A 25,351-nucleotide genomic window follows, 5' to 3' on the forward strand; every position below is an offset into this window, starting at 1 on the left:
AAGAATAACCTTCCCCTAGAAATTACAGAATAGACATACACGTTTTAGAGAAACGAGTAGGCAAGGAGGTGGCCCTCAAAGGTCTTTGCTGTTATAATCTTCTTAACCAGTATAAGGATCCTTTTACCATTGACACAGCACTTCGGTATCATATTAGTTGAACAGTTGAAATTATCTTAACTTGATACAGTGACAATATCATTCTATTAAAGATTGGAGTACCCAATTTAAAATGGACCAAAGACTAACGTTTGATCCAAGCAAGATAGTAGAGACGCCTATGCAAGGGGCCATTGTTAACACTCCTTGCATAGTGTCCCCAAGTTTGTATTGGGCCCTATTAGTCGCATTCTTATTCAGGTGATGGCTTGTTTGGAGGCTTCGGTTTAAAATCTTTCTCCAATCTCGATGATTGTGGATCTTAAGTTGAACCATTGTTCTAGTGGCTTTGTAGTTATGGTTGACTTCTCTTTTTTTTAGTTGAACAACTTAGGGATGGCTTGTTTGGAGGCTTCGGTTTAAAATCTTTCTCCAATCTCGATGATTGTGGATCTTAAGTTGAACCATTGTTCTAGTGGCTTTGTAGTTATGGTTGACTTCTCTTTTTTTTAGTTGAACAACTTAGGGATGGCTTGTTTGGAGGCTTCGGTTTAAAATCTTTCTCCAATCTCGATGATTGTGGATCTTAAGTTGAACCATTGTTCTAGTGGCTTTGTAGTTATGGTTGACTTCTCTTTTTTTTAGTTGAACAACTTAGGGATGGCTTGTTTGGAGGCTTCGGTTTAAAATCTTTCTCCAATCTCGATGATTGTGGATCTTAAGTTGAACCATTGTTCTAGTGGCTTTGTAGTTATGGTTGACTTCTCTTTTTTTTAGTTGAACAACTTATGGGAATGGGGAAATTCGCACTTTTGACCTCCTAGTCGAGGATATACGCATTTAACCAATTGAGCTACACTCGGATTGCAAGTTAAGATTGTCTATCAAGCTTTCCATCATTCACATATTTCCGGAGGACAATTGTGAGATCCCACATCGATTGGAGAGAGGAACGAGTGCCAGCGAAGATGCTAGGTAGGCTTTGAAGGGGGATGGATTGTGAGATCCTACATCGGTTGGAGAGGAGAGCGAAGCATTCTTTGTAAGGGTGTGGAAACCTCACCCTAGCAGACGCATTACAAAAACCTTGAGGGTAAAACACGAAAGGAAAAATCCAAAGAGGGCAATATCTACTAGCGGTGGATTTGAGCTGTCACAACAATGTCATCGAGTGCCTTCGGAATAAGAACTCTTGCTCTTTATTTTTCCACTGGATTTCCCTTCCAACTATAGCAATAAATTTAGGAGGAAAAAAGACCTAAACTGATTATTGTCAATGACAAAAGAAACAAGTGAAGAACAATAACGAAACAATCTATGGAGTAGCTTACAAACTGGAAAGATTTGGAACACATATTCTGAGAAGAAACCTTTGAAATATAGTTAGTTCATCTCAATTTCCACTAAGACCTTGATGTATAACCTTTTCAGATATCCAAATCCAATACCTGTTGATAACACAAAAATAAAATCTATGACAAGAAAACTCGGGTGAACTACAGTTTTAGATCGATGGTGATTATAGTTTGTGTTTCGTTTCAATTCGATCCTGTGATCTTAAAGACTTCATTTGTCTTGTAATTTGCTAAAGTCTCCTAAATCGTCACTCCACTTGCAAGATTTAAAGGTTTTCATACTTCATTGGAAGTGGCGATTTGAGTTAATTAGGGTTTAAGCTTAAACAGATGAACATATAGAAATCTCAGAAAAGAAAATCGCTACAATTTAATAACAAAACAGAATAAATGAAGCATGATAATCAGAAGCAGAGGAAATGAAAATCACCAGCAGTGTCCTTGAAGCCCTAATTAAGAACTGCCGATTAACCAAAACATTGGCGCTGAAATTGCCAAGAACAGCCGGATCATAATCCTGCCAATACAAAACACATCATAATCAAACCGAGAATTCTCTTTTCTTTGAGAGAAACAAAAGCGAAATTTCCGATGAACTAAAAAACGCCGAGAAAACAGGCGAAAATGGCAAAAATCTAGAGAAAAAAATCAAATAGAGAATGAGAGAAACTACATTGCAATCGTGGATAAGCTAGAAAACGAGCGAAAATGAAAAATCCAGAGGATGAATCATACCGTCGAAAATGTGTTGTTATGAGAAGGCATGGCATCTCCAACAGTCGCGGATTTAATAGACTTCGTAGCCGCCGTCGTTGCACTTGCCGGAGAAGTGGCGGCGGCGCCGAAGCAAGTTCAGGCAATCCAGCCTAAGAGTATAAACGTATGAGGTAATAGAATAGGTGAAGCAATTGGACTAAAGATTGGGAAGGGGCCGCGCGAACGCAGGCCCCCACTGCCACAAATTATGACGTAGGCTCTGCCACTTTGGGCAGACCTTAGGCGGGCACCCCTCCCAAGTGCAATGGAGGCCACCAACCTAGGCCATGAGTCTTCTTGATCACCCATTGACCCCGTCCAGGTAAGTATGTTGCATCGGCTGTAGTTCCTTCCTTTATATACTGCTTCCCACCTCTCCTCTTCGCACACTTTTTCGATGTGGGACGAATTTAGTGCATGCGAGTGCGCGTTGGGCTCTTTCCTTCTGAAGGGCCCAACAGGCTCTCGGAGTGAATCTAAGAGCATTTTCGGCCAATTTTATTATAATTTAGATTGATTAATAAATTAGGGATAAATTCATTTATAAACTACAAAAACTAAATCTTTACATTATAAAACAAATTTTTAATTTTGATGCGATTATTTATAAACTACAAAAACTAAATCTTTACATTATAAAACCAATTTTTAATTTTGATGCGATTAAATGTATATAATCTATATTAAAAAGTTATTCAATTCTAATGAAATTTTTTTTTTTTTTTTGTATAACTGTTCTGATAAACCTGAATTACCACTTGACAAATTCATGAATACATTAAAAATTTTGATATATTTTATAAGTTTTGTTCAATTCGAATCAACTCTAAATTTTTGTCTTACAAACCCCAAACCAAACCAAGTCAATTTGAATTCAGGAAAAATAACTCAATCCAACTGGACGTCTATAATTCTGGTTGGATTGGTATGGGTTCTGATAAGTATTAGACTTTATATCTATTATCGCCTACAATTTTGTTAACCTTTTGAATTATCAGAATATGTATACTTGAACCCATTAAATTATATTCAAGTTAACATAATATTGATCGATAATTAATTAACTTGTTATGCTCTATTGGATCAAGTCATATCCTGCTTTTCGCTATGATAACTCTTCTCATAACTCTTCTCATGCCACTAGGTCTTTAGACTCCCAAATTGAGACACCAAAACTATAACTCTTCTCATAACTCTTCTCATGCCACTAGGTCTTTAGACTCCCAAATTGAGACACCAAAACTATAACTCTTCTCATAACTCTTCTCATGCCACTAGGTCTTTAGACTCCCAAATTGAGACACCAAAACTATAACTCTTCTCATAACTCTTCTCATGCCACTAGGTCTTTAGACTCCCAAATTGAGACACCAAAACTATAACTCTTCTCATAACTCTTCTCATGCCACTAGGTCTTTAGACTCCCAAATTGAGACACCAAAACTATAACTCTTCTCATAACTCTTCTCATGCCACTAGGTCTTTAGACTCCCAAATTGAGACACCAAAACTAAACATCTCGTGCAAATAGTCCAAGTTAATAACATTTTATTTTTAAAGTATCATATAATGAATGCATAATATAACGATTTTATATAGTTTTATGCATTTAACCCAAAATAAAAGGTTTAAAGGTAATTATTAAAGTAAATAAGAAAGTAAACATAATTATAAGATTTAGTGGCATATTAATATAAAAAATTTGAAATTCAAAGCCCGTAGGTTAGAATAAACTCACAATTCAATTTAGCTCAAATCTAAATATAAAGATAAACATATAATATCATCAATTAGATCAACAAAATTGCATACTTCTCTTATTGAAAAACACCTAACTTGTCTGATGAATATAACAATGCCCAAGCACCAATTTATATTTTTTTAAATATAATAAATAAAATGCAACAATATTAAAATTTGAGTTTTTAAAAACCATGTTAAAACATTGTGTTATTTTCCATACTTCCAAAATATTATGAGATGTTTTATATTTTAAATTAAATTGTATTGAAAAATTAAAAAGATTATTTAAAAAAATAGATGAAAAAGAATTACCCAATTCCCAAAGGAATCTCGTGAAAATAAATATAAAAAATCCAGAATGATTAAATATCTAACGCCTGATAATATAATGATGTGATGCAGTTGACCAAAAACTAAACCATATACTTAGGCAAGCAAGATGTTGCAGTCTCAAAATCCAGAATGATTAAAAATAATGTGGCCAAGAGAGCAGAGAGCAGCTATAGTTTAAAAGCTCTGGAATCTCAGCTTCAAATGAAGTCAAATGGGTACTCAAATTGCTTCCAAAAAACTCTACACTATCACAGACCACTAAATTAAACTGAAGAGGGAAGAAAAACAAAATCTAAATTAAACTTAACTCTCTGTCTGTTCCCTCAACCTTCGGATCGTGCTCCGAACGGTCACGGCACTTGCAGTGCTGCCCAAAACAAAGAAACAAAATCAAAACCTTGAACTGGGTTTGAAAGCACAAATAGCATTGCATAACAAGAACCAATTAAATCTACTCACTTCAACGTGTAGGCACCTCCGGCTTTCACCTTTCCACAGTCCTTGCAACCCCATATCCCAACAGCCTTCCTCTTCACGGCATACTGTTAAGAGTTTGAGACAGAAGTCATTGATTTGAATCTTGAAATTTAACAAGTACCACCGAAATGTCATCTTTTATCAGAAGTTCAGAGAATTGTTGTACTGATGGCAAGTAATTTTTCTATAAATAGGAAAAGGAGTTGATTGATCAAATGATATTACATTTTTATGGAAGATACATCGTAAACCATGTCACCATATTATTTGGACCGGAAAATTTGCAATCGAGACCAACATTAAAGTCATTTATCGTAAACCATGTCACCATATTATTTGGACCGGAAAATTTGCAATCGAGACCAACATTAAAGTCATTTATCAGTATGTCTAAACTCTAGCATTGTTGTGGAACCAAAGTTTTAAAAGGCTATTAAGGCTTATCTCAAAGGAAGACTAACTTTTGGCCTCAGGACTTGCACCTCTATCAAAACGCACCAATGCTTAAAGTCTCTACACTAGATGATTAGAAAATAATACTAATTTTGCCTCATTCTCTAAAATATAAAAGTTCACGTGGTAACAATTTGAACTATTGCTTCATTTACTAATTAAGCTTTAAAGATGTTAAAGATAACATTTTAGAATTATTAATTAAGTGGTAATCGACGGGTATATTTTATGTTTTGATACAAGTAATATGTTTAGTAATTCTTGTTCAAACAAATTTAGGAATTGCCTAATGTTTTTCATTAAAAAATTGAGGCTTGCGCCTCATACCACCTGAAGGTGGCCTTTTAAAACATTGCATGGAACTACTTGTAACCCAAATAGCAGTAAAGTAAAAGCTGACTAAATAAACTTACCTTTCCACAGAACTCGCAGAAGTATTTGCTGTGCTGACTGACTTCCATCTTCTTAATCTGCTTCCTCAAACTAGCACCATATCTGGTACCTGGTACAGAAGACCGATAATAAACCAATTACAAACATAACTAAGCATATCATAATGTACACAAACGTGAACAGCAAAGGATAGAGGAACAAGAGGCTCTTGAAAAGCTCCCAATCAATTTAAAACTATTGCGCAACTAGTCAAGCCATATGTCAACTTTGTTGAAGGCAGCTCTTCTTTAGAAATCATTATTCAATAATCTCTTATCAATCCACAACTTACACCAGTTGCTCTAATATAAGGCGTACAGATTAAATTTCACTGCTAGTAAAAGCATAAGATGTTAGCACATACCGTATTTGCCGACAATGCCAGCCTTCTTGGTTCTCTTCGTCTGCGATTATACAGGGAATCAAAATAAGCACAAGTTAGAAATCGCTACAGAAAACAACCATAAATATATATATATTCGGTGAACAATCGTCCCAAAGAAGTCCTCTCAAGACATGTTCAATTCTCTCTTCGAATAGAGCTGGAAGTAGACCCGTAGTGAAAATATACAAAATCAAAGAAAAACAGATAATCGTAAGTTATCTAACCTAATTGCTAGATTAAATCAAGTTTTAACTACGTGAGATCCATGAAATCGAATTGATCATCCTCTACCACAGAGCGACCTATTTTCCTTCCCAACGTTTCATTTATCAGAAGAACGAACCTCATGGTTTTGATTCTAGTTCATTCATCTCTCCTCGCAAATTAATCCTACAGGCTACAGACATCATCTCTCACCTTCGAACCTTCTAAAAGAACTTCAAATTTCCAGAAACAAGAAAGTAGTAAAGAAAATCATGAAATCCGTAAGAGAGATAGAGTACCATTGTTGAAACCTTCGAGCAACAAGGACACCTCTGGAGAGACGCTGGTGCAGAGACTGAACGGCCAAGCGGGAAAACCCTAGTTTTTCTCTGGCTGTTTATATAGCCCCCGACGAAATACTAAATTCGTTTCTGGCCCAACTTTGGTTTCGGGTTTTAAAGCCCATTCAATGAGCTTCGGTTGGGTTGGGTTGGGTTGGTATTCTGGGTTGGGTTGAGTTCATTTTTCTAAACCCGAGTTGGCTGAGTTCGGTTTCGAGTTCATGAGACAAAATCTTCGAACTGACCTTGACTAGCTCGGCTCCGTTTCGGGTTCGGGTTCATGACACAAAACCTTTGGGTTGAGCCTAGCCAAATAAAAATGCATATAATATATTAAGAAACTTACGGTAATAATGGGTTTGTTATCGGTACTGTTTGCTGCCTTTTGTTCATGTTTTGAGGCCGTTCAAAAAACTACTCTCTTTTTAATATCTTAACGATATGGGATCTCACAGTCCATCTTCCTTTAGGCCTCAGTGTCTTTGACGACACATCATCTGGTGTCCACCTCCATTCAGAGCTCAGCATCCTCGCTAGCACACTGCCTCGGTGTCTAGCTCTGATACCATTTATAACAGCCTAAGAGAGGACAATATCTGATAGTGGTGTGTTTTGCCTTTTGTTGACGCTTTACTTGGACTCGATTCCTCCCAATCGAGGCATAATTTGAGCTTAAAAATTCCATATTCGCATAACTGGTATAATTTATCGTACCGCAGGTTAATGCACAGTGGCGTTTGTGGCAATGTTCTAGGGTTCCAATATACTGCATCCAGGGTCAAAATAAACTTGTCCGTAGACCACTAGCCAAAGTATCAGTAAACAATAGTTACTAGAGGTGGACGCTATAAGTATAATAATAATAATAATAATAATAATAATTAAATGTCAAATATTCAAAAGAAATAATATTTAAATTTGAAAGAAAACAAAACAAAGTGAATTACTCCACTCCACTCCAACTAACGGAATTCCACTAGTTTTGCTTCATCTTCCCCTCTGCTCTCTCTTCCTTCTTCGGTTGAAAAATTCCAAGTTCTGTACGCTCTCTCTCTCTCTCTCTATGACCAAGTCCAAATACACACAAAGATTTCAGATGTCCACATTTGATTTGTAAGTTTTGTTTCAATCTAATGCAGATTGTCGTTTCATGGATGAATTTTGATTTTTTTAGATTCAGTTCTCAATGTGGTTTTCATCAGTTCTTGCTGCGATTTGTTGCACAGGAAGAAGAATCGGTTCGGTAATTGCTGTAATCCTCAGCATTCTGTTGAATGTTTCTATTTAGGCCTTTATATAGCTAGCTAATTTGTTCGTTATCGTGATTTGAATTCCATAAACTCTCAAAATGTCGCTGCGTCGAAGCCGGTAGAGTGTATTTCGAGTATTGTTCTTACAATCGAGACATTAGGAAGAATGACGATTGCAATTTCGGGAAATCATTGCGTCTGTAGTGACCTGAAAGGGAAATTCCTGTATTTTGAACTACAAAGTTATGATTTATAGAAACTAGAAAGAGAAAAAAACTTAAGAACTTACTATTCTTTTTCTTCTTTTTATAGATTATACTTAGGAATCTCCAAAACATGGTAGACAAATCAGACAAGGATGTCTCCTATTGGTAATGAATTCGTTAATCTCTACGCGTTTGTATAACCCTTTTGTTTTCTTTCTTTTGCATTGATTTAGTTGTTTGGAAATGGTCGCTCGTCGTGATTCTGATTTGCAGGTTGCCTAAGCCTAAATCTAGAATTGATATGCAGTTCCATGTCCGTGGGGTGCCCTTTACTTTGGAAAGGGTGAGAATGTGGGAGTCTGGATTTAGATACATATTTGTTTTGCTCAAATCTCTGTGATCTTTTAGTTATCTTTATAGTTTTTCTACAGGATATCATAGTAGAAAAGTCGGCCAAGATCGTGGAGATACTGAACGAGCAATCCGATGACAGTATCTATCAGTTCCTCAGAAACATACCAGCTCATCCTAAGACATTTGAACTTGTTGCAAGGTTCTGCCATGGGTTTGAACTGCAAATGTCATGTGAGAATGTGCTTCCTTTAGCATGTCTTGCTTTCTATCTGGGGATGACTGAAAGTCACAGCCCAAATAATCTGTTGAGCAAAGCAGTTACCTTCTTTGAACAGAGAATCCTCCCCAGCTGGAATGAAACTATTAAGGCTTTTCTTACAACAGAAGATATCATACAACAGGCAGTGGATACAGGCCTTGTTGGTGAATGTATTGAGTCTTTGGTTTGTAAGGCCGTGAATGATCCATACCTCCTCGGTGAACCGCTTGTGAATTTCGTAAATGATGAACTCAGTGAGGATGATGAGTTTCATCACAAGCCCAGTGCAAGAAGAAAGCTCTTTGTTTCTGAATGGCAGTCGGAGGATTTGACAATTCTGCCTCTTTCGTTATATGAATTAACCATTCATTCTATGAACCAGCATGCTGTACCGCCGAGATTTGTAGCCGCATCCCTTTTGAAGTATGCAAAGAAGTGGGTTTTTTGCAGTGCTAAAGGAGATAAAAAAATGTCGGTATGCAAAACAAACCATCAGAGGGAAGTCATGGAAGCAGTGGAGAGGCTACTGCCTCATCAGAAGGGACTATTTCCTTGCACAATACTGTTTGAAATGCTTCGTTTTGCCATTCATTTGGAAGCTAATGTTGGCTGTAGGAATGGACTCGAGCTGAGGATAGGAAAGCAGCTTGATCAAGCTACAGCAAGTGATCTTTTAATACCTTCTCGAGACTACGCTAAGGAAATGCATTACGATATCGAGTGCGTGAAGCGGATTATAAAGCACTTCTATAGAGATTATAACTCAAATATGGAAGGACTAACTGCGGTGGCGAGACTCATTGAGGAGTTTTTGATTGAGGTTGCCAGTGACAGAGATTTGGAGATAAGTGCATTTGTTTCATTAGTTGAAATGTCAAGTGCAGCATCAATGGGAACTGATAGGAGCTCCGATGGAATATACAGGGCTATAGATATATACCTGGACAAGCATAGCTACTTGACTGAATCTGAAAAAGAAGAAGTGTGCAGAGGGCTGGACTACCATAGGATGTCGGCTGAAACTTGTGAACACGCAGCCAAGAATCAGCGATTGCCATTAAGGATAGTGGTCCAAGTGCTATTTTTGGTGCAATTGCAACTCCGCGATGCGATCACGAGGGAGATGCAGGGTCCTGACAACAGATTGACACAGGACGCGGTCGAAAAGGACGAAAGAGAGTTGGCCTTAAATGATGGAGTACAAAAAAGTGAAATGGAGAAAATGAGCAACAAGGTGATGGAACTAGAGAAAGAATGTCATATGATGAGGAAAGAGATTGAGGAAGGCTGCATCCACATGGTGAAAAAGGAGAAGACAAGCATGTGGAGAGAAATGAAGAGAAAGTTTGGTTGCATAAACAAGATGAACAACTGCAATTGCCAAGTTAAAAAGAAAAAGGTTCATCCAAAACTATGGCCTTGACTAACAGACAACTGATCCATCCATAAACTCTTCTGTAATTATTCGATTACATGCTTCTGCATTATCATTCTAATGGCCCTATTTTAGTGAATAAATCTCCTAGTTTATGGGCATTAAGCCAAAATTTTCCCCAAGGTAACTGTTCTTTTGCCACCTTGCTTTTCCAGCATCATGTCATTTACCTTACAACATGCAGATTTGGAATTGTCGACAAAAAGAACAGAGTTTATTGAAGTTTTTTTGATAGAATAAGAATGATGCTTCATAGAGCACTTCACTGAGATACCAGTGATAATAACTAAGTGCATGTATCTTATTGGTTATTTCTTAAACAATCACCACATAGTTCAGTGAAAAAGGAGAAGTAGAATGATATAGGAAAAGGTACTTAGAATTGGAGTTGTTATTATACATTTTGCCTCCTTTAGTATCTCCAAAATCAATAAATATTCAAGCAAGGGGCCAGAATTCTGGTGACAATGATGGAAGGATACCCAGTGGTCCATTTTCAGCAAAATTCCCTCAATCTTTTTCAAAGTTGAGATGTATCTTTCAGCACGCCAGTTTAGCCAATCAAGGTATGACCTCTCTCTCTCTCTCTCCTTCTGGGTTTCAAATCAAAATCTGAAAAGTTTAGGCCAACATCTTCATTCTCCAAACATTGAGATATTGAGAAAGTAAGCTATTTGTCAACAGGTATGCACCTAACTTGAGACCATTTTTCCTTCAAATTATAGTTGAAATGGTTTAATCAAGAGTTAACCCATCTGATAAAGCATCAATCTCAGCCTCAGAAATGGAGGTTGAGATTTAGGCAATGTAGTTTGCCTGTATTTCTAGTTCTTTACTTTATTAATTTGTGCAACTTTTCTTTTTCCTTATTATATAGATATGGTACTTAAGCTTTGTCTGATTTAGATGGCTTTTCTTTATGTTAGTATCTGATATCAGTACTTCTGCTGAGACATGTTTTGATTTATAAGCTCAAACTTCACATGGAAGAATAGTATAGAGCATAAATTTTAAATTTTAAATATTGAAATAAAGTTTAACGAAGTGAAATTTGATAGTCCTGCATAGATTCTGACAACTCTGCATACCGCAACAAAGTGAAAAGAGCATAATTGACAGTAGAAAATGGCTAATCATTGTGACAATTCTTAGGCTTCAGAAACACACGTCCTTGAGTTAAAAACGTGTAGAACTCAACTGGTTCAGACAATTCTGATCAGTTACCCTCAGCAATATCCCAAAAAGAGAAGAAAAGAAAAGAGGAATTCTTTACTAAAGCTTTTACAGAATATGATCCATGAGTAACTTCTTTGAAGAGGCTTGTAAATTGTGAAATGTTTGTTCAAATTTAGTTCATTTTGTTTGCTAATCTGGTATAAATCTGGGATTCTTCTGTGATTTCACCAATATATTACAAAAATAAGAGTGATTTCTTTTTTCAAATTTTGTACAGTTTGTAAATCTACTTTCAACTGGGAATGATGCAACTCTTCCCTTTCCAATTCCCATAATTTGTAAAACCCAGCTTCCCAGTTGAGATAGATCTATGCATTTCCAAGTTGGAAACTCTGGAATGGCAATCCTCTTGAACAAATGCTTTTGAAGATCCAATCCCCATTTGTAATTCATCTTCTTCTACCTCTTCCTCGCTATCTTGACTGGCTCTCAGTATGTCAGCAACAGAAACCTGCCCTTGCCATGATAAAGAATTCAAGGAAACTGACCTTCTAAATGGCTGAACAGCATCATCTTGTCTTATTTGATGAATCATGATGTCTCTTGGCTCTGAATCTTGATTGTCTGATACAAAACTTTGCCTTTGATTCTTGGAAGAAACACCATCATTTTCAAGCCCCAAAACAGCAGTTTCTTGGCTGCTGACTGTTAAATCCGGCAAATCTTGAACCACCACAACAACTACTGTGTCATTGCTTCTGTGCTGATACTGAAAATTATATGAATTTAAATGTTCTGTTCTTTGAATTTCCTGAGTTGGGGGTGGGAAAAGATTGATGGGTGAGATGTTGGAGCGGCAGAGAGGGCAAGTTGAGTGAGATTTGAGCCATGTGTCAATACAAGGAAGATGAAAGGCATGGCTGCACTTTGGCAGAAGCCTTAAGCTCTCATTTTCTTCAAACTCACTCAAACAAACTGAGCAATCTGTGCCTTCAACTAACCCATCTCCTCTTTTGTACTTGCAGACTGTGATAGATTTGATGAGAGCCTCATCCAGGCCTGCCGGAGGAGGAGGAGCTTGGAGCTGGTTTTCATGGCGGATTTGAGAAAGATTTTCTTCATCATCCATTTCCATGTTGGAGTTGGAGGTGGTAGCTCTGTTCCTGCAATACTTGGAGATGATGGTGTAGTAGCTTACCAAAATGAAAGCGCTGGCCAAGATTCCAATGATGGCTATGATAAGAGGGGAGAAATCAGTGCCAGAATCGCTATTGGTTCCATAGCCAAAAGGTGGAGGTGGTGGGAAGATGATGTAACACCACTGAGGGCAATATATGCTGCAAATCTCTAAAGAACAGTCCCTGTATGCATATGGCTGCCATTGATTTGAGTTTCCCACAGAACCCATTCTCCTCTACCACTCGTAGATCTTGCAGGTACCCCTATTCTCTCTTTTTTCATATGTTTATGTGGTAGGAGAGAGAGAGAGAGAGAGAGAGAAAAGGAAGAGGAGTGAGAGAGAAAGAGAGTGTTTTGAGGGGTGGAGGGCAGAAGAAAAAGAGACCAAAATTGGGGGGACTTGGATGCAAAGGAAAGTAAAGTTGGAGGAGGAGGTTGGAAATTGTTATCAGCTATCTCTCTCCTCTCTTTCTCTCTCTTCAATTCTTGTCCTTTCCTTTTACTTTTCTCTTTTTCAAGTCTTGTTCTTCAAAAACATGCCTTCTTCAACAAAGAAATATTGTCAATATTGGTTTGTCTAAATTCCTTGTGTGTGAGAGTTTAGGTTTCACGCAAAGCTAAATGATATCAAATTTTCCTTTGACGAAGGGAAGAAGATGAGTGTAGGTGTGGGTTTCATAAAGCTCGGTGAACCTCCGAGTCGGTGGGTTGGGTTGTAAATGTTTCAACTCGAATAACTCAACACCCAACTTCTACGGTTTGAGTTGGATTATCAACTTATATGAGTGTAGGTGTGGGTTTCATAAAGTTTGGTGAACCTCCGAATCGATGGGCCAAGTTGTAAATGTTTCAACCCGAACAACTCAACCCAATTCAACTCAAACCGTACCAGTTGGGTGTTGAGTCTTATCAAATTTCTTATGGAAATAGACTGACTATCGGAGATATTCGTTGGTTTGTACACGAATGCATGTGCAACTCAACCCAAATATCCGTGAACTCTGAGTCAATGGGTGAAATCTGTAAATTATAGATTACTGAAATCTGTGTTTTCGAGAAGATAATCAACTCCACAAATATCGGTGAACTCTAAGTCAATGGGTTGGGTTGTAAAATTTTCAACCCGAACAACTCAACCCAATTCAAATAAGTTGATAACCCAACTCAAACCGTATAGGTTGGGTGTTGAGTAGTAAATTTTTTTATGGAAATAGATTGACTACTGGAGATATTCGTGTTACTTCGTCTGCACCAGTTTGTATACTAATGCATGAGTTATACCGAGTACTCAGTAAATTATAGACCATTGAAGTTTGGGTTTTCGAGGAGGACAATCAACTCCGTAAATATCACAGTGGGTTGGGTTGTAAATTTTTCAACCCCAACAACTCAACCCAGTTCAAATAAGTTGTTAACCCAACTCAAACCGTATAGATTGGATGTTGATTCGATCAAATTTTTGGGTATCGAAGATATTCATGTTACTCTGTATGCACTGAGTTATACACGAATGCGTGAGTTACACCGAGTATTCAATAAATTATAGACCACTGAAATTTGCGTTTTCGAGAATGACAATCACAATCAACTCCGTAAACATCAATCGAAACTTGAACTCCTGTATAGGTATACAATTTGAGCAAACACAACAATCGAAATAGCCGTAAGCGTAAGAAAGAAAAGTTGGTGAATTTAGGTAAGACAAACCCATTGGAACCATAAAAATTCTCTTCCTGTCAATTCATGCTCTATTTATACCCCATCTCTATTGATTAATATTTAATTTACATGAGATTATAAGCATAATTTAAAATATTTAAATATTAATATATTTTATATTTTCACAATTTTGTCTCAGGTGATTATAATATAATAATCCATCCCCAATAACCCCATTTATTGAAACCTAATTTTATATTATTTTTTAAACTTCAATTATTATCAAATCATATTATGGATTTTTGTGACTCTGATTCTCTCTCTAAATCTCAATCACAAAATAATTTAATATTAAAATAAAAGTTCAATTAAATAAAAGGATAATCTCACCACATATTATTATTATTATTATATTAAATTTTATTATTAATAGACATTTTTGTCACATTATAATAAATAAATATATCAGCTCGGAAAAAAAAAAGAAGAAAAAAACAGGCTTCCTACCGAAGCTCATATCAGATGGAAGCCATCACGTGCAATCACGTGAGTGTGTGACGTGGCTAGTTTTTATTGGTGTGGTAGTTGAACGAGAGGAGACTTCCAGAAATTTGCCTATGTGGAAGATAATTTAATTCCAAGAAAATATAAATTATATTTTTTTATATTAAAATTAATTTACAAAAATTGAACTTAAAATAATTATATTACTTAAATTATTAATATTTATAGTTTAAAAATTATCAAACTATATATTATAACAAATAATTAGATTGGTTCCTTCTATTTTATTCATATTTTAAGATTATTTAATATAAATATTTTGAACCAAAATTGATTATATATATATGACAATGATAGTTTACTTGTAATGAAAATGATATCTCTAAATATGATTATAATTTTTTAGTTTGTTTATGTAATTCGATCACATTAAAACGGTAATCAATTTGACTCTCGTTGAGAATTGTGGGACCCATACTTCTTTTTTGAATTTATCTAGGTTGAAAAAATACATAATTATTTGATACGACGAATAATAATAATATTTGGGTGAGATCTCATGGATGGAGAGAACAAAACCCATACTTCTTTTTTAAATTTATCTAGGTTGAAAAAATCGAATAATAATAATATTTGGGTGAGATCTCGAGAACGAAATATTCTTTATAAGGGTTTGAAAACTTCTCCATAACAGATACACTTTAAAATTGTGAGGCTGATGACGATACGTAATGGGTTAAACTAAGCAATATTTGCTAGTGGTGAGCTTGGATTGTTAGGCTGTTAGAAGCGGTATCAGAGCTAGACGGTGTGCCTACAAGGATGCTAGCCCCTAAAGGGGGTGAGTTGTGAAACACATTTTAAAACTATGAGACGATGGCAATACCAAACAGACTTAAGCGGACAATATTTGCTAGCAGCGAAATTTGGACGGTTACCGATTTCGATTGGAAAATCATAATTACAACACTAAAAATGTGTTTTAAAGTATAAACAAATTTGAAAAAAAAAATCCATTTTAATTATTATAGTATATTCTTTAGTTACTACATTTTAATTAATTAAAAATATAAAAATACATTCTAATAGTCGTTCATATTTCATTCCATTTCCAAATAGTAGCAAACAACACATATTAATTATGTTCCAATGAACTCAAAGTAAATACCCTAAACAAATATTACAATTGATTCAATTACGTTTAATTTTCACTACAATTACAACCATTTTCATTACGGTTAAATAAATAGTTTTTTTAAATATTATTTATAAACAAATAATTTGTCATTTGAATTGACTTAAAAAATGTAGGAACTAAATAATATCGAGTTTGAAAACTCAAAAACCGAAAACAGAAGTAAGCAATACTCAAAGGCAAAATTGTAACAGCCATACATTTTTTTTTTTTCTCAATAAGTCAAAATCCTATATATATAATGATGACACAAACAAAGAGAGGCATTGTCGCAGGCAATAGCTCTATCGAGCCCCATATACCCCGAAACACAAAGATGATGGCTCTATCGAGCCCCATATATCCTAAAACACAAAGAAGATGGCTCTATCTAGAGGGCTTGACTTGTGAAGAAAGGTTTGACACAAACCCATAACATTCTTTTCCTCCCATAGTCAAACTCAAAAGAATTTTATACGTCATTCTGTCAATTGCAGCTAACAGATCTTGATCACTGTACCAACTCTATAAAAATTGCCGTTCTTCATGGAAAATAGAGTGAAAGGGTCCACCCCGAAACCAAGGGTACTAACAAAGAGTCTCAATCAAGAAATACAAAGTCAAAAAAGGGATCATTCCATGGGCCTATAATTTATCAATAATGTTTGTACAGTAAAAAGACAGTTCTTTTCAGTCCTTCCATTTACAATTACACCAAAATAATGTTGAGGGCTTCGTCATGAATGTGAGCAAGAAACTAACAGGGAAGAGACTATATATGCATTTGTGTCTATAAAAGAGTAAGAGGAAAAAGAGCAGCAAGAGCAAACCTTTATGATTTATTTGATTTATTGGTAAAAACTATGATGGATCGATTCCCGAATTCAATTACATCTCGTTTGCGTAATGAATGAATGATGAGTATCGACACAATACTTGAACGACGAATGAGTTCGGTCTATGATTTTCCTTTCCTTCTATCGTCCATTGCCTGCTTGAAGAATATATGAGATTCAGTCTAAAAGCTTAAAGAATATATGATGAGTATCGACACAAAAATTTGTTCTCTATGTTTCCTACAGCTTGTTGTTCCCATAGACATTGTTTTTTTAAAGCCCGAGAAGTTATTTAATCACTCAAAATCTCGGGTTTAACGCCTTTTTACAAGTTGGTCGATTACAGTTCTTGAAAAAGTATTTGAAAACGAAAGCAGAAAACTCTTTAGACAAGAACTGTGAAAGAACACAAAGTCTCCCAACATCCACAAGAGGAGGCTTTAGGGAGGCTTATCACCCAAGCTCCATGATTTGAGCCTTTGGGTAGATTCCTTAATCAAAGAAAACTTTTGTGGTCTCCTAGAACTAAAGTTAGAATGTGTTTAGTCTCTTGCAAGTTAATCAAATTGGGTAACGGCACAGATTAGAAGAAAAAAATATCATTAAAAGAATAAAAAAAGAGGAGAGATGCATGCAGCATGCTAATCAAACTCGGCCTTGATTTACATAGAGAGTCAATATGTAATGGCTCAAGCCCACCGCTAGTAGATATTGTCCTCTTTGAGTTTTTCCTTTCGGGCTTCCCCTCAAGGTTTTTTAAAACGCGTCTGCTTGGGAGAGGTTTCCACACTCTTACAAAGAATGCTTCGTTCTCCTCTCCAACTGATGTGGGATCTTAAGCATCGTTAATGGTGTCCACATATTGATCCTTATCTAGTAGATTTTGGTCGAGAGAATACCTTGCTTTGGAACATTCTCAAGGTCAACACAAGTGTATCCCGCATCCTACAAGAAAAATCAGCACTATAGTAGACTGTAACTATTTAAGAAACATGCAATTCTGAAACTCAAGACAAGTATATAGCTCACTTGTTGATTATAGATGATTTTAAAGAGACAAACAGGTCATATGATATAAATAAGCCTAAGTTTTATGGTTAGTCTTAGGACATTGTACCAACCAGGGATGCTTCACAGAATACAAATGAATCTCTTAAGTGAATGGAGACATTACCTAACATCATACGCATTAAAGGGAAGAGATGATCCATCAGAACACGTCAAAACAAATTGTGTTGACATCCCAGGGGGGATTTTCAACTGCATCCACAAATATATAGTAAAGAAACAAAATAAAACTTTCGTATATATGAAAATATAATTGAAACTTGTTGGCGCCCTCATCGGTAACTAATGTTAATAAGGACATACCGATAACTCCCTTGAATATTTCTCAGCAATTACAACCGCATCTGTGTTTCCCATCTTAATTTGGTAACCGGACCTCCTCAAAGAAATTGACGCTGGTTCCCAATTCTCAGATAAAACCTCATAAAACCACCAAAATGTCAATAACTAGCTACAATTTTTCTAAAAAATGGAAACCAGCTAACGGAGGACAATAATTTCACAACGTATTTTAGTTCAGGGCTCAATCTGACAAAATGATAAATTTGAAGTTAAACTTGACTCACTTTAACTTGTATAGGACTAAGAAACAAGTACAACCCCAACGAGTGAATTTTTCTAGAAGATTTACTTATACGTACCAGCAATAGAACAGAAAATGTGGCTTGACCCTTTGAGAGATATGTGTCAATCTCCAGTTGCGTGTCTGGATCTATAATGGAACTAATTAGAAAGCTCGAGGAGTATATAAAAAATAGCTGAAATATAACAATGTTAGTCAACTAATAAATCAAAATAAATTACACACGATAACGTGATAGTTGAACAACTTTTGTTACTGAAAGTCGAGGCTTTGAAAGAAGAAAACAATTATGTATCATGAAGTACATGATTTTTCTGCCTACCAAGATGTTTTTCCAACCTTTTCATCACACTCTGGTTTTGGAGGTACAGATAAACACACTATTGTAAAAGAGGCAATCACATAGAAAAGATGTCATTAAGCAATTTAAAAACTAGGATTTTTCTATAGCACGCAAGTCAAGAGAAGCAATTAATTAGCTACCTTGAAAGATACATAAAGAGTTGCAACTTAAGAGTGATGTTCTTAAAATTTTAATCAACTTACCACATTTTATTTTTTTCTGATCATTAGCAAAAAGCTTTACCAGCTCCCCCTGATAATTGGAAAAGAATTTAGAATAAAAAACCGGAAGGCCTTCTAAATTTCATTTTCTAAACCGATGGTACGCAAAATAAATTTTGAATCACAATTCAAAGCGTTTTTGGTTGAAAACCTGATGGCCTTTGTCATCCATTGGTATGCACTCAACAGCAATTAGTTTATCAACATCATCAGCTGCAACAACATATTCTGGATTTGTGGCTCCTAAATCAAAAAACCATTCAAACATTAGAAGTTATTATAACAATCTATAGTAACTAGTAACAATGCATGCTGAAAAAAGTGAAAGTAATGCGAGTGTCACTGAAAAGGACAGAAAACTAGAGTGCTTATCTGGAATTATGTGATTCAACTGTGTTTAAGGTTTTTTGTACGATAGGAACAAGAAGATGCGTTTCCGTTTTCCATAAAGTAAAGCCATTTGCTGAAATAGTAGAATATGTAAATTTTATTTGCTCAAATTACACAGTACTTACAACCTTACTTCAACATGATCTGTTCTGTATAGGTTATAAAATTGCATCATGAAAAAAATTTACAAGGTAGATGAAGCAATTTTTTATCGTTGTTTTTCTTTTCTTTTGTGGCGCCTTCTCCTCCTCATAATTTATTGTATATTTTTCAGTTTCAATAATAAAGTTTTCTTTGACCCCAAAGAAAAGAAAAAAAAAGAATGAAGTGTAAGAATGTCATCTAAAGAATCCTACAAAGCTGAACTCATTTCCATTACCTTCAATATATTGCCTTGTGCCATCCTCAAGATGCCAAACCCACTGACACAGAAATTTGTATCATCTATATATGAACATTCCACATGTATCCCCAAATCTATATTGGTCATCATTTAAATGATATCTGAGCATGTCACCTGAAATATACAGAGAGAAGTCCCTCGCGTAGGATATCCACATGCAAGAAGTGTGCTCCCTGGTTTAGCCTCACCGATTATTTGAAAATTCTCGATGCTAGGTCCCTCTGAATTAAAACTTCATGTGAGTGCTCATGTCTTAGTAAAGTACTGGTTATGTGCAATTGTGCTTTGATTGTCTTCTAAAAAACTCACCAATCGTTACAGGGTGGTTATATCTCTCATCAGGTGTATAACGTTGGAGTTCCACAGCTTCATCATCAACCGGAGGGGTAAAATCACCAGGCACTTCCCTAAGATAGTATGTTTTTGTAGTTGAGAGAAATAGAGAAATTCCATAAGGAAATGTCGGAACCATCTTTTTTATACAGTGTTGCACTTTGCATCATACTTTTATGCTACAACTAAATTCAAGTTGAAATGTAATGAAGGTTTGGACCAACAGGCTTTCAGTTGAAACCAAACAACATTAAATTAAGATTAGTACCTGAATTTCAATTTATATTATGAAAAATAAACTCCAAAAACTTGAAAAAGTTTTTTAAACGTTCTTAGGAGAATAATCTAAAAATAATTATTGAATGAGGTTATATGTGCATATATAATTTTATTCTTATAGAAAGAACATTTTTTAAATTATAAATAGTTTAGGTTGGTTCAATTCAGTCCATAGTAATTTAAGGTGAATCCACAAATCAACCCCAGCCCATGGAATCATTGTTTATTTTGACCGATCCAAGTTGGATTTTTTGAACACCACTAGTCTTGTTCTAACTTAAGGCATCCATACCAGATTTAGAATGCTATACCTTCCAGTATAGAATAAAGGGTCTGGAGAAATGTCATTGACAGGTTGATGCACTTGAGGTCTCTGACTGAAGTCTGCTGATTTTGGAATATTAGTTTGTACCCTACTAGATATAAACACATCTTCAGTTGCTCTCAAATGCTGCATGCAAAAGGGATAAGAATTAAATGAGTAGCAAGCTTTGTAGAAGCAAAGGAAACAAACATAGTAGTTAAGGAAGTTACATGCAACACTACCTCTGCTTGGGGAGGAAGTTGGTATTTTGAAGTCCCCATATCTGTATTCTCTCTCTTTTGATATTGATATCCACTTTCAAATAACTTAAAATCAGCATTCTCTCTCTCTTTATATTGAAATCCACTCTCAAAATGATTTTCAACAAGAGATGTTCGTTCTCCAATTTTTTCCTGTGATGAAAAGAAGCACAATCTTTATTACAATAATTTATCAATTTCAACTCACAGTTATTATAAGAAAGATAATGGCAATGCTAAAAAAAATGGAAACAAGAGGATGGAAATTAAAACAGTTGATGGAATTGCATGTCTTGATTTTAAAAAAATCGGTCTAGTTAAGCATTTATATAGTTGGTTGCCATTTTTCCTGAGTTATCGTAGCGAAAATAGGACATTTGACAAAGTTGAATGTCTAGCTTTACAACAAAGGTCCAATAAAACGTTAATGTAATTGGATGATAGTTCACAATATGTCATTTTATTTCATCAAGGACCCTAAAAAAAGGTAAGTTTCCACAAAAAAAAAAAAAAAAAGGGGGGCCAAGANTGAAATTTTGTCATGTCAAACATTTCCCTCCCAAGCCATTTTCTTATCATTAAACATTATATTGTTCCTCTGCCCATAAGACATAAAACTTCCATCAGAACATTATAGAGAAAAGATTAACATTCTATGGAGAAGAAATAACTGAAGCAGTAATGAAAAGGAATGGCAAGTAGATGGAGTTGCAATCACATATAGCAAAATATTTTACTATCTTGGTTGAGGAACTTATAACTTCGCAGAAAAAACAACAAATTTTAATAATAGCCAGCTTACATGTGAAGTTCTGATCTTCTGCTGCAACTGATCATGAAGTAGCTGTTAAGATTTGAGGAAAAATAAAAAAGCTAAGCAAAATGAAAATAGAGGAAGAAACTTTGCAAGAAATAAAAAGGAAAATATTTTCTTGAGAAGTAAATATAAAAAAAGTTGTAACATATTGCACAAACTAACCAATCAAATTGGTCAATGAACAAACTCAGACACCAAAAGAAAAACTATTTTTTACTAGGGTGCATTCTTTAATTATAGGTCCAAAGACAGATTTGCCACTGAGACGATACGGATTTCATGTATTCCGCTTCAAGGTTTTGACCAAATTTATTTCCAGGATTCATTTGGAATGAGGATAGAAAGCATATCAGCAAGAAAGTTGGATTTATTCGATATCGCAGATGTGTGAATCAGTCTCAAGCTTCATACGTAGAGAAGTTACCTTCACACTGTTGGATAGAACAGAGGCATTTATGACACGAGGCCAAATACCATATTTTGCCAAAAGCCCAACCAATGATGACATGTAGTGATATCTCTCATCATCCACAGCCTGTTAAAGAAGAGATTGAAACCATTCAGCATAGTTAACGTAAGCAGATTTAACTTTCTACATCAACTTTTTTTTTAGCTTCAGATCACTGTCTAAACAATTTTTTCATTTCTCCCCTAACTGATGAATACCAAATAGAAGCTCTCTTTTTTTTCTTTTCCTTTTCTTTTCGAGTAATCTCTGAGTTTTTGGCTTGGGTTGATACTTTCATATCTTACCTCGTTTCGGTCAATGAATTGTTTCTTGTCTAGGGTTTCATTTTATCATCATACGCCCATAAATATACAGGTTACCAGAGTTGAGTGACTGATTACAACAAGTACAAAGTCCCATAAAGGGTATCAAATGGAAGTTACTTGGGAAAAAAACTAAAACGTACCTTCAATTCATTAGTCAATTTTAAGTTCACTTCAAGATCCCCCTTTCTGTATCCCAACTCATTGTAGGCAGAAGTAAGGGCTTCAGTTTGCTTCTCATCAACTGCCTGTTACAAAATGAGAAAAAGATATGTTATCTGAATCAAAATGTAAAGAAACGATAGCATGAGGAGAAAACTGAAAACAGTAGGCCGTACAACTATATCCAAGAACAAAGACGAACCAATCTTATGTCTGAAAATTTCCTCTCCAGTGCACATTTCTCATTCAACAGTTGCAATTCCTTTCACCACAGAGATTTTTTGTGTAAGGTATAGCGATATCACATGAACCCGGAGTCATCTAAGCAATTTATACCTTCAAACAAGCAACTGCCATTTGTTGACGAAGAAGCTGAATCTCCCCTTCTTGTGCTCTAACCCGTGACAACAGTTCCTATGTACAACTTTAAGAACTATAAAATGTTGTAGACAGCTTAAATTCAGAACCCGAGAAACTTGTACACAGAAGGCCATACCTCAGCTTCTTGGTCTGGATGAGTACTGTCATTTACAACTCCTTTCAGATCATTTGAACCAAGAGATCTTTCAAAGGTTTGCCTGCAAAAATAATTGTATTAGTTTCGTAATAACCACAAGTTATAAAATAAATAAATAAATAAATAAACTCAGCACAGTCGCCGGAAAACGTGAGAATTCCGGAAAATTGTGAGATCTCACATCGATTGGGGAGGAGAACGGAACACCTTTTATAAGGGTGTGAAAATCTTTCCCTAGCAGATGCGTTTTTAAAATCTTGAGGGGAATCCTGAAACAAAAAGCTCAAAGAGGACAATATCTGCTAACGGTGGGCTTAGGTTGTTACAAATGGCATCAGAGCTAGACGGGGGATGTGTCAGCGAAGAGGCTTAGCCCCGAAGGGGGGTGGACACAGGTGGTGTGTAGCAAGGACGCTAGGCCCTGAAGGGGATGGATTGGGGGGTCCCACATCGATTGAAGAAGGGAACAAGTGCCAGCGAGGACGTTGAGCCTCGAAGGGGGGTGGCTTGTGAGATCCCACATCGGTTGGGGAAGAAAACGAAATACTCTTTATAAGGATGTGGAAACCTCTCCCTAGCAGATGCGTTTTAAAAACTTAGAGGGGAATCCTGAAACGGAAAGCCCAAACATGACAATATCTGCTAGCAGAGGGCTTGGACTATTACAAGTTTAATCCTTACTAGAGAATGATGATGATGGTATAGACTGGGAGCTGCTATTAACCCATTAGCCAAACTAATTTCTCTGATGACCCCTCCTTAAATAATCTGTAGAGAGTGGGTTAAGACAACTAAAAATAACAAGCTAAAACCTATCCAGAACTAAACCACAATATTATTCTCAATGCCCACATTAAGCAATTGGTACTACCTTCATTGATTTTGGTAGTGAGCAAAAAATCTGCAAACCTACTATGAAAATAATTCGAGTTATCACCTTTTCTTTAGATGGGATCTTGCAGCATGAACCTTGTTATCATTATGCCCTTGCAAAGAGCTATGGGTAGTCGACATCAGATCGGAAGTTCAAGTTCTTTACTTTGACAACTTCTGATTGCATCAGCACAAACACTATCCATCACTTCAGAATCTTGCACTCTACATCATTTGATGTCCATACACCGTAGACAGCAACTTTGCACGCTTTATTCACACAACTTTCCTTCATAAGATGTATGATCACCATGCATCAAATTATAGTAACTGATGCCACACCAAAATTATAGAGCATATGTGAAAGGGCGAAAGGTATCTACAGAAATAAATGAATTTAGAAAATTCTAAAATGTGAGGAAAAACCAAAATCCAGAACACGGGAAACGGCAGGTACGTATACCCCAGTCGAAGAAAGTTCGAACAACACTTCACTAATTACTCCTCACCATTTCTAATCTCTTCTCATGAAGAAATATCGTCCATATGAATCTAATGAAATACTTGTGGAGTAAGTTCTAATAATAAATCTACAGAAAAATTCTGTGCATTTTGATGAATCGACAACCATATGATAAATGAGATTGACAAATGAATGAGATACTCATAAGGTTGAACATAATTAACAAGAGGAATGAACAATACAATTACAAATACAAGCAGGGATTGAAATGGCAAACACCTGCTAAATTTTAACAACTCCGAATAAAAACTCAAATGACAGATTCAAATTAGCAACCGGATAGCAAAAGATCAGAAAGCCAATCAAAGTTATACGTCCTTCTCTCCTAATCTCCTAACCCCGCTATCTCACAAGTTATAACCAATCCAACCCGAAAAAACTATGGCGGCAAAAGCTGCAAATGGATAAACAAAGCTCATATCGGATGCATCTTCACATAACTAAAAACATACAAATCATCTGTATTTTCATCAAGGTGCTGATTCGAATCCTGAAAATTGGCTTCAAATCAAAATCCAAAACTAAAAGCGAATGACGACAGAAAATCTTCCCCGTCACATCAAGAAACATCAACTCAAACAAAAACTTGAACAAATCTAACAAAAAAATGTCCATATTCGTAACGTGGATTGATTGATGAGACATTAATTAACAGAAAAACGAAAAACAAATGAAGTACGCAAATGATGTTAAACAATACCGAAAAGATGTCGCGCTCAAATTCTTTGGGTGACAAATCGAGATGCTTAAAGAGCCAAAACAGTATGAATGGCGAAAGAAGAGAGGTGTGGAAGTCAAATGAGTGATGGATTAGTTAAAAGGGAAATGAAGACGAAGCTGATGAATTGCACCACGTATGATCCGCAATTTTTTCGTTTTTTTTTATTCATCCCT

At 35.8% G+C, this 25,351-nt stretch overlaps 4 protein-coding genes and 1 non-coding gene across 23 annotated transcripts; 1 reads left to right on the plus strand and 4 right to left on the minus strand.

Annotated features, from left to right (window-relative positions):
• Nucleotides 1-2,378: 2,378 nt before the first annotated feature.
• LOC111801226 lies at nt 2,379-2,540 on the minus strand. The gene has a single exon (XR_002816101.1). It is a non-coding gene; the product is annotated as a U1 spliceosomal RNA (small nuclear RNA).
• Nucleotides 2,541-4,395: 1,855 nt separating this feature from the next.
• On the minus strand, nt 4,396-6,658 carry LOC111799743 (60S ribosomal protein L37a). The gene is made up of 5 exons (XM_023683202.1): nt 6,537-6,658; nt 6,013-6,052; nt 5,630-5,718; nt 4,746-4,828; nt 4,396-4,653 (listed from the first exon to the last, which is right to left on the minus strand). The coding sequence occupies exons 1-5, from the start codon at nt 6,537-6,539 to the stop codon at nt 4,590-4,592; spliced, it is 279 nt and encodes a 92-aa protein (XP_023538970.1). The 5' UTR covers nt 6,540-6,658; the 3' UTR covers nt 4,396-4,589.
• An 883-nt stretch (nt 6,659-7,541) lies between these two features.
• On the plus strand, nt 7,542-10,304 carry LOC111800584 (BTB/POZ domain-containing protein At5g17580-like). Of its 13 annotated transcripts, none has more exons than XM_023684339.1 (5): nt 7,542-7,691; nt 7,759-7,830; nt 8,141-8,199; nt 8,308-8,377; nt 8,466-10,304. In XM_023684339.1, exons 2-5 carry the CDS (start codon nt 7,765-7,767, stop codon nt 10,068-10,070), a joined length of 1,800 nt encoding a protein of 599 aa, XP_023540107.1. In that variant the 5' UTR covers nt 7,542-7,691; nt 7,759-7,764; the 3' UTR covers nt 10,071-10,304. The 13 variants fall into 13 exon arrangements, with proteins under 13 accessions (XP_023540107.1, XP_023540112.1, XP_023540109.1 ...); XM_023684344.1 differs by having other exon boundaries at nt 7,759-7,821; nt 7,944-8,199; XM_023684341.1 differs by having other exon boundaries at nt 7,759-7,821.
• Nucleotides 10,305-11,326: 1,022 nt separating this feature from the next.
• On the minus strand, nt 11,327-12,963 carry LOC111800586 (RING-H2 finger protein ATL51-like). The gene has a single exon (XM_023684353.1). The coding sequence runs from the start codon at nt 12,664-12,666 to the stop codon at nt 11,551-11,553; it is 1,116 nt and encodes a 371-aa protein (XP_023540121.1). The 5' UTR covers nt 12,667-12,963; the 3' UTR covers nt 11,327-11,550.
• Nucleotides 12,964-16,575: 3,612 nt separating this feature from the next.
• On the minus strand, nt 16,576-25,300 carry LOC111801087. Of its 7 annotated transcripts, none has more exons than XM_023685060.1 (20): nt 25,158-25,300; nt 23,999-24,218; nt 23,041-23,122; nt 22,881-22,958; nt 22,747-22,806; nt 22,526-22,630; nt 22,036-22,146; nt 21,597-21,638; nt 20,777-20,947; nt 20,542-20,681; nt 19,928-20,025; nt 19,733-19,839; nt 19,595-19,637; nt 18,977-19,068; nt 18,808-18,856; nt 18,320-18,390; nt 17,982-18,098; nt 17,785-17,870; nt 17,510-17,555; nt 16,576-16,765 (listed from the first exon to the last, which is right to left on the minus strand). In XM_023685060.1, exons 2-20 carry the CDS (start codon nt 24,073-24,075, stop codon nt 16,733-16,735), a joined length of 1,608 nt encoding a protein of 535 aa, XP_023540828.1. In that variant the 5' UTR covers nt 24,076-24,218; nt 25,158-25,300; the 3' UTR covers nt 16,576-16,732. The 7 variants fall into 7 exon arrangements, with proteins under 7 accessions (XP_023540828.1, XP_023540827.1, XP_023540829.1 ...); XM_023685059.1 differs by having other exon boundaries at nt 23,999-24,223; XM_023685061.1 differs by lacking the exon at nt 25,158-25,300 and having other exon boundaries at nt 22,881-22,938; nt 23,999-24,097.
• Between the last annotated feature and the right edge of the window lie 51 nt (nt 25,301-25,351).

Source organism: Cucurbita pepo, chromosome LG08 (assembly GCF_002806865.2).
Source record: "Cucurbita pepo subsp. pepo cultivar mu-cu-16 chromosome LG08, ASM280686v2, whole genome shotgun sequence".
In the NCBI taxonomy this organism is placed as follows: domain Eukaryota; kingdom Viridiplantae; phylum Streptophyta; class Magnoliopsida; order Cucurbitales; family Cucurbitaceae; genus Cucurbita; species Cucurbita pepo.

Coding starts and splice junctions, on each gene's coding strand:
- LOC111799743 (XM_023683202.1), bottom strand. Junction 4,829..5,629: donor TCTGCGAGTTCTGTGGAAAG/GTAAGTTTATTT, acceptor AACTCTTAACAG/TATGCCGTGAAGAGGAAGGC. Junction 4,654..4,745: donor GGAGGTGCCTACACGTTGAA/GTGAGTAGATTT, acceptor TGTTTTGGGCAG/CACTGCAAGTGCCGTGACCG.
- LOC111800584 (XM_023684339.1), top strand. CDS start 7,765: ATGTGGTTTTCATCAGTTCTTGCTGCGATTTGTTGCACAGGAAGAAGA. Junction 7,831..8,140: donor GAATCGGTTCGGTAATTGCT/GTAATCCTCAGC, acceptor TTCTTTTTATAG/ATTATACTTAGGAATCTCCA. Junction 8,378..8,465: donor TGCCCTTTACTTTGGAAAGG/GTGAGAATGTGG, acceptor GTTTTTCTACAG/GATATCATAGTAGAAAAGTC.
- LOC111800586 (XM_023684353.1), bottom strand. CDS start 12,666: ATGGGTTCTGTGGGAAACTCAAATCAATGGCAGCCATATGCATACAGG.
- LOC111801087 (XM_023685060.1), bottom strand. CDS start 24,075: ATGTCGACTACCCATAGCTCTTTGCAAGGGCATAATGATAACAAGGTT. Junction 22,807..22,880: donor TGGCAGTTGCTTGTTTGAAG/GTATAAATTGCT, acceptor CTGTGGTGAAAG/GAATTGCAACTGTTGAATGA. Junction 20,682..20,776: donor AACTTCCTCCCCAAGCAGAG/GTAGTGTTGCAT, acceptor TTTTGCATGCAG/CATTTGAGAGCAACTGAAGA.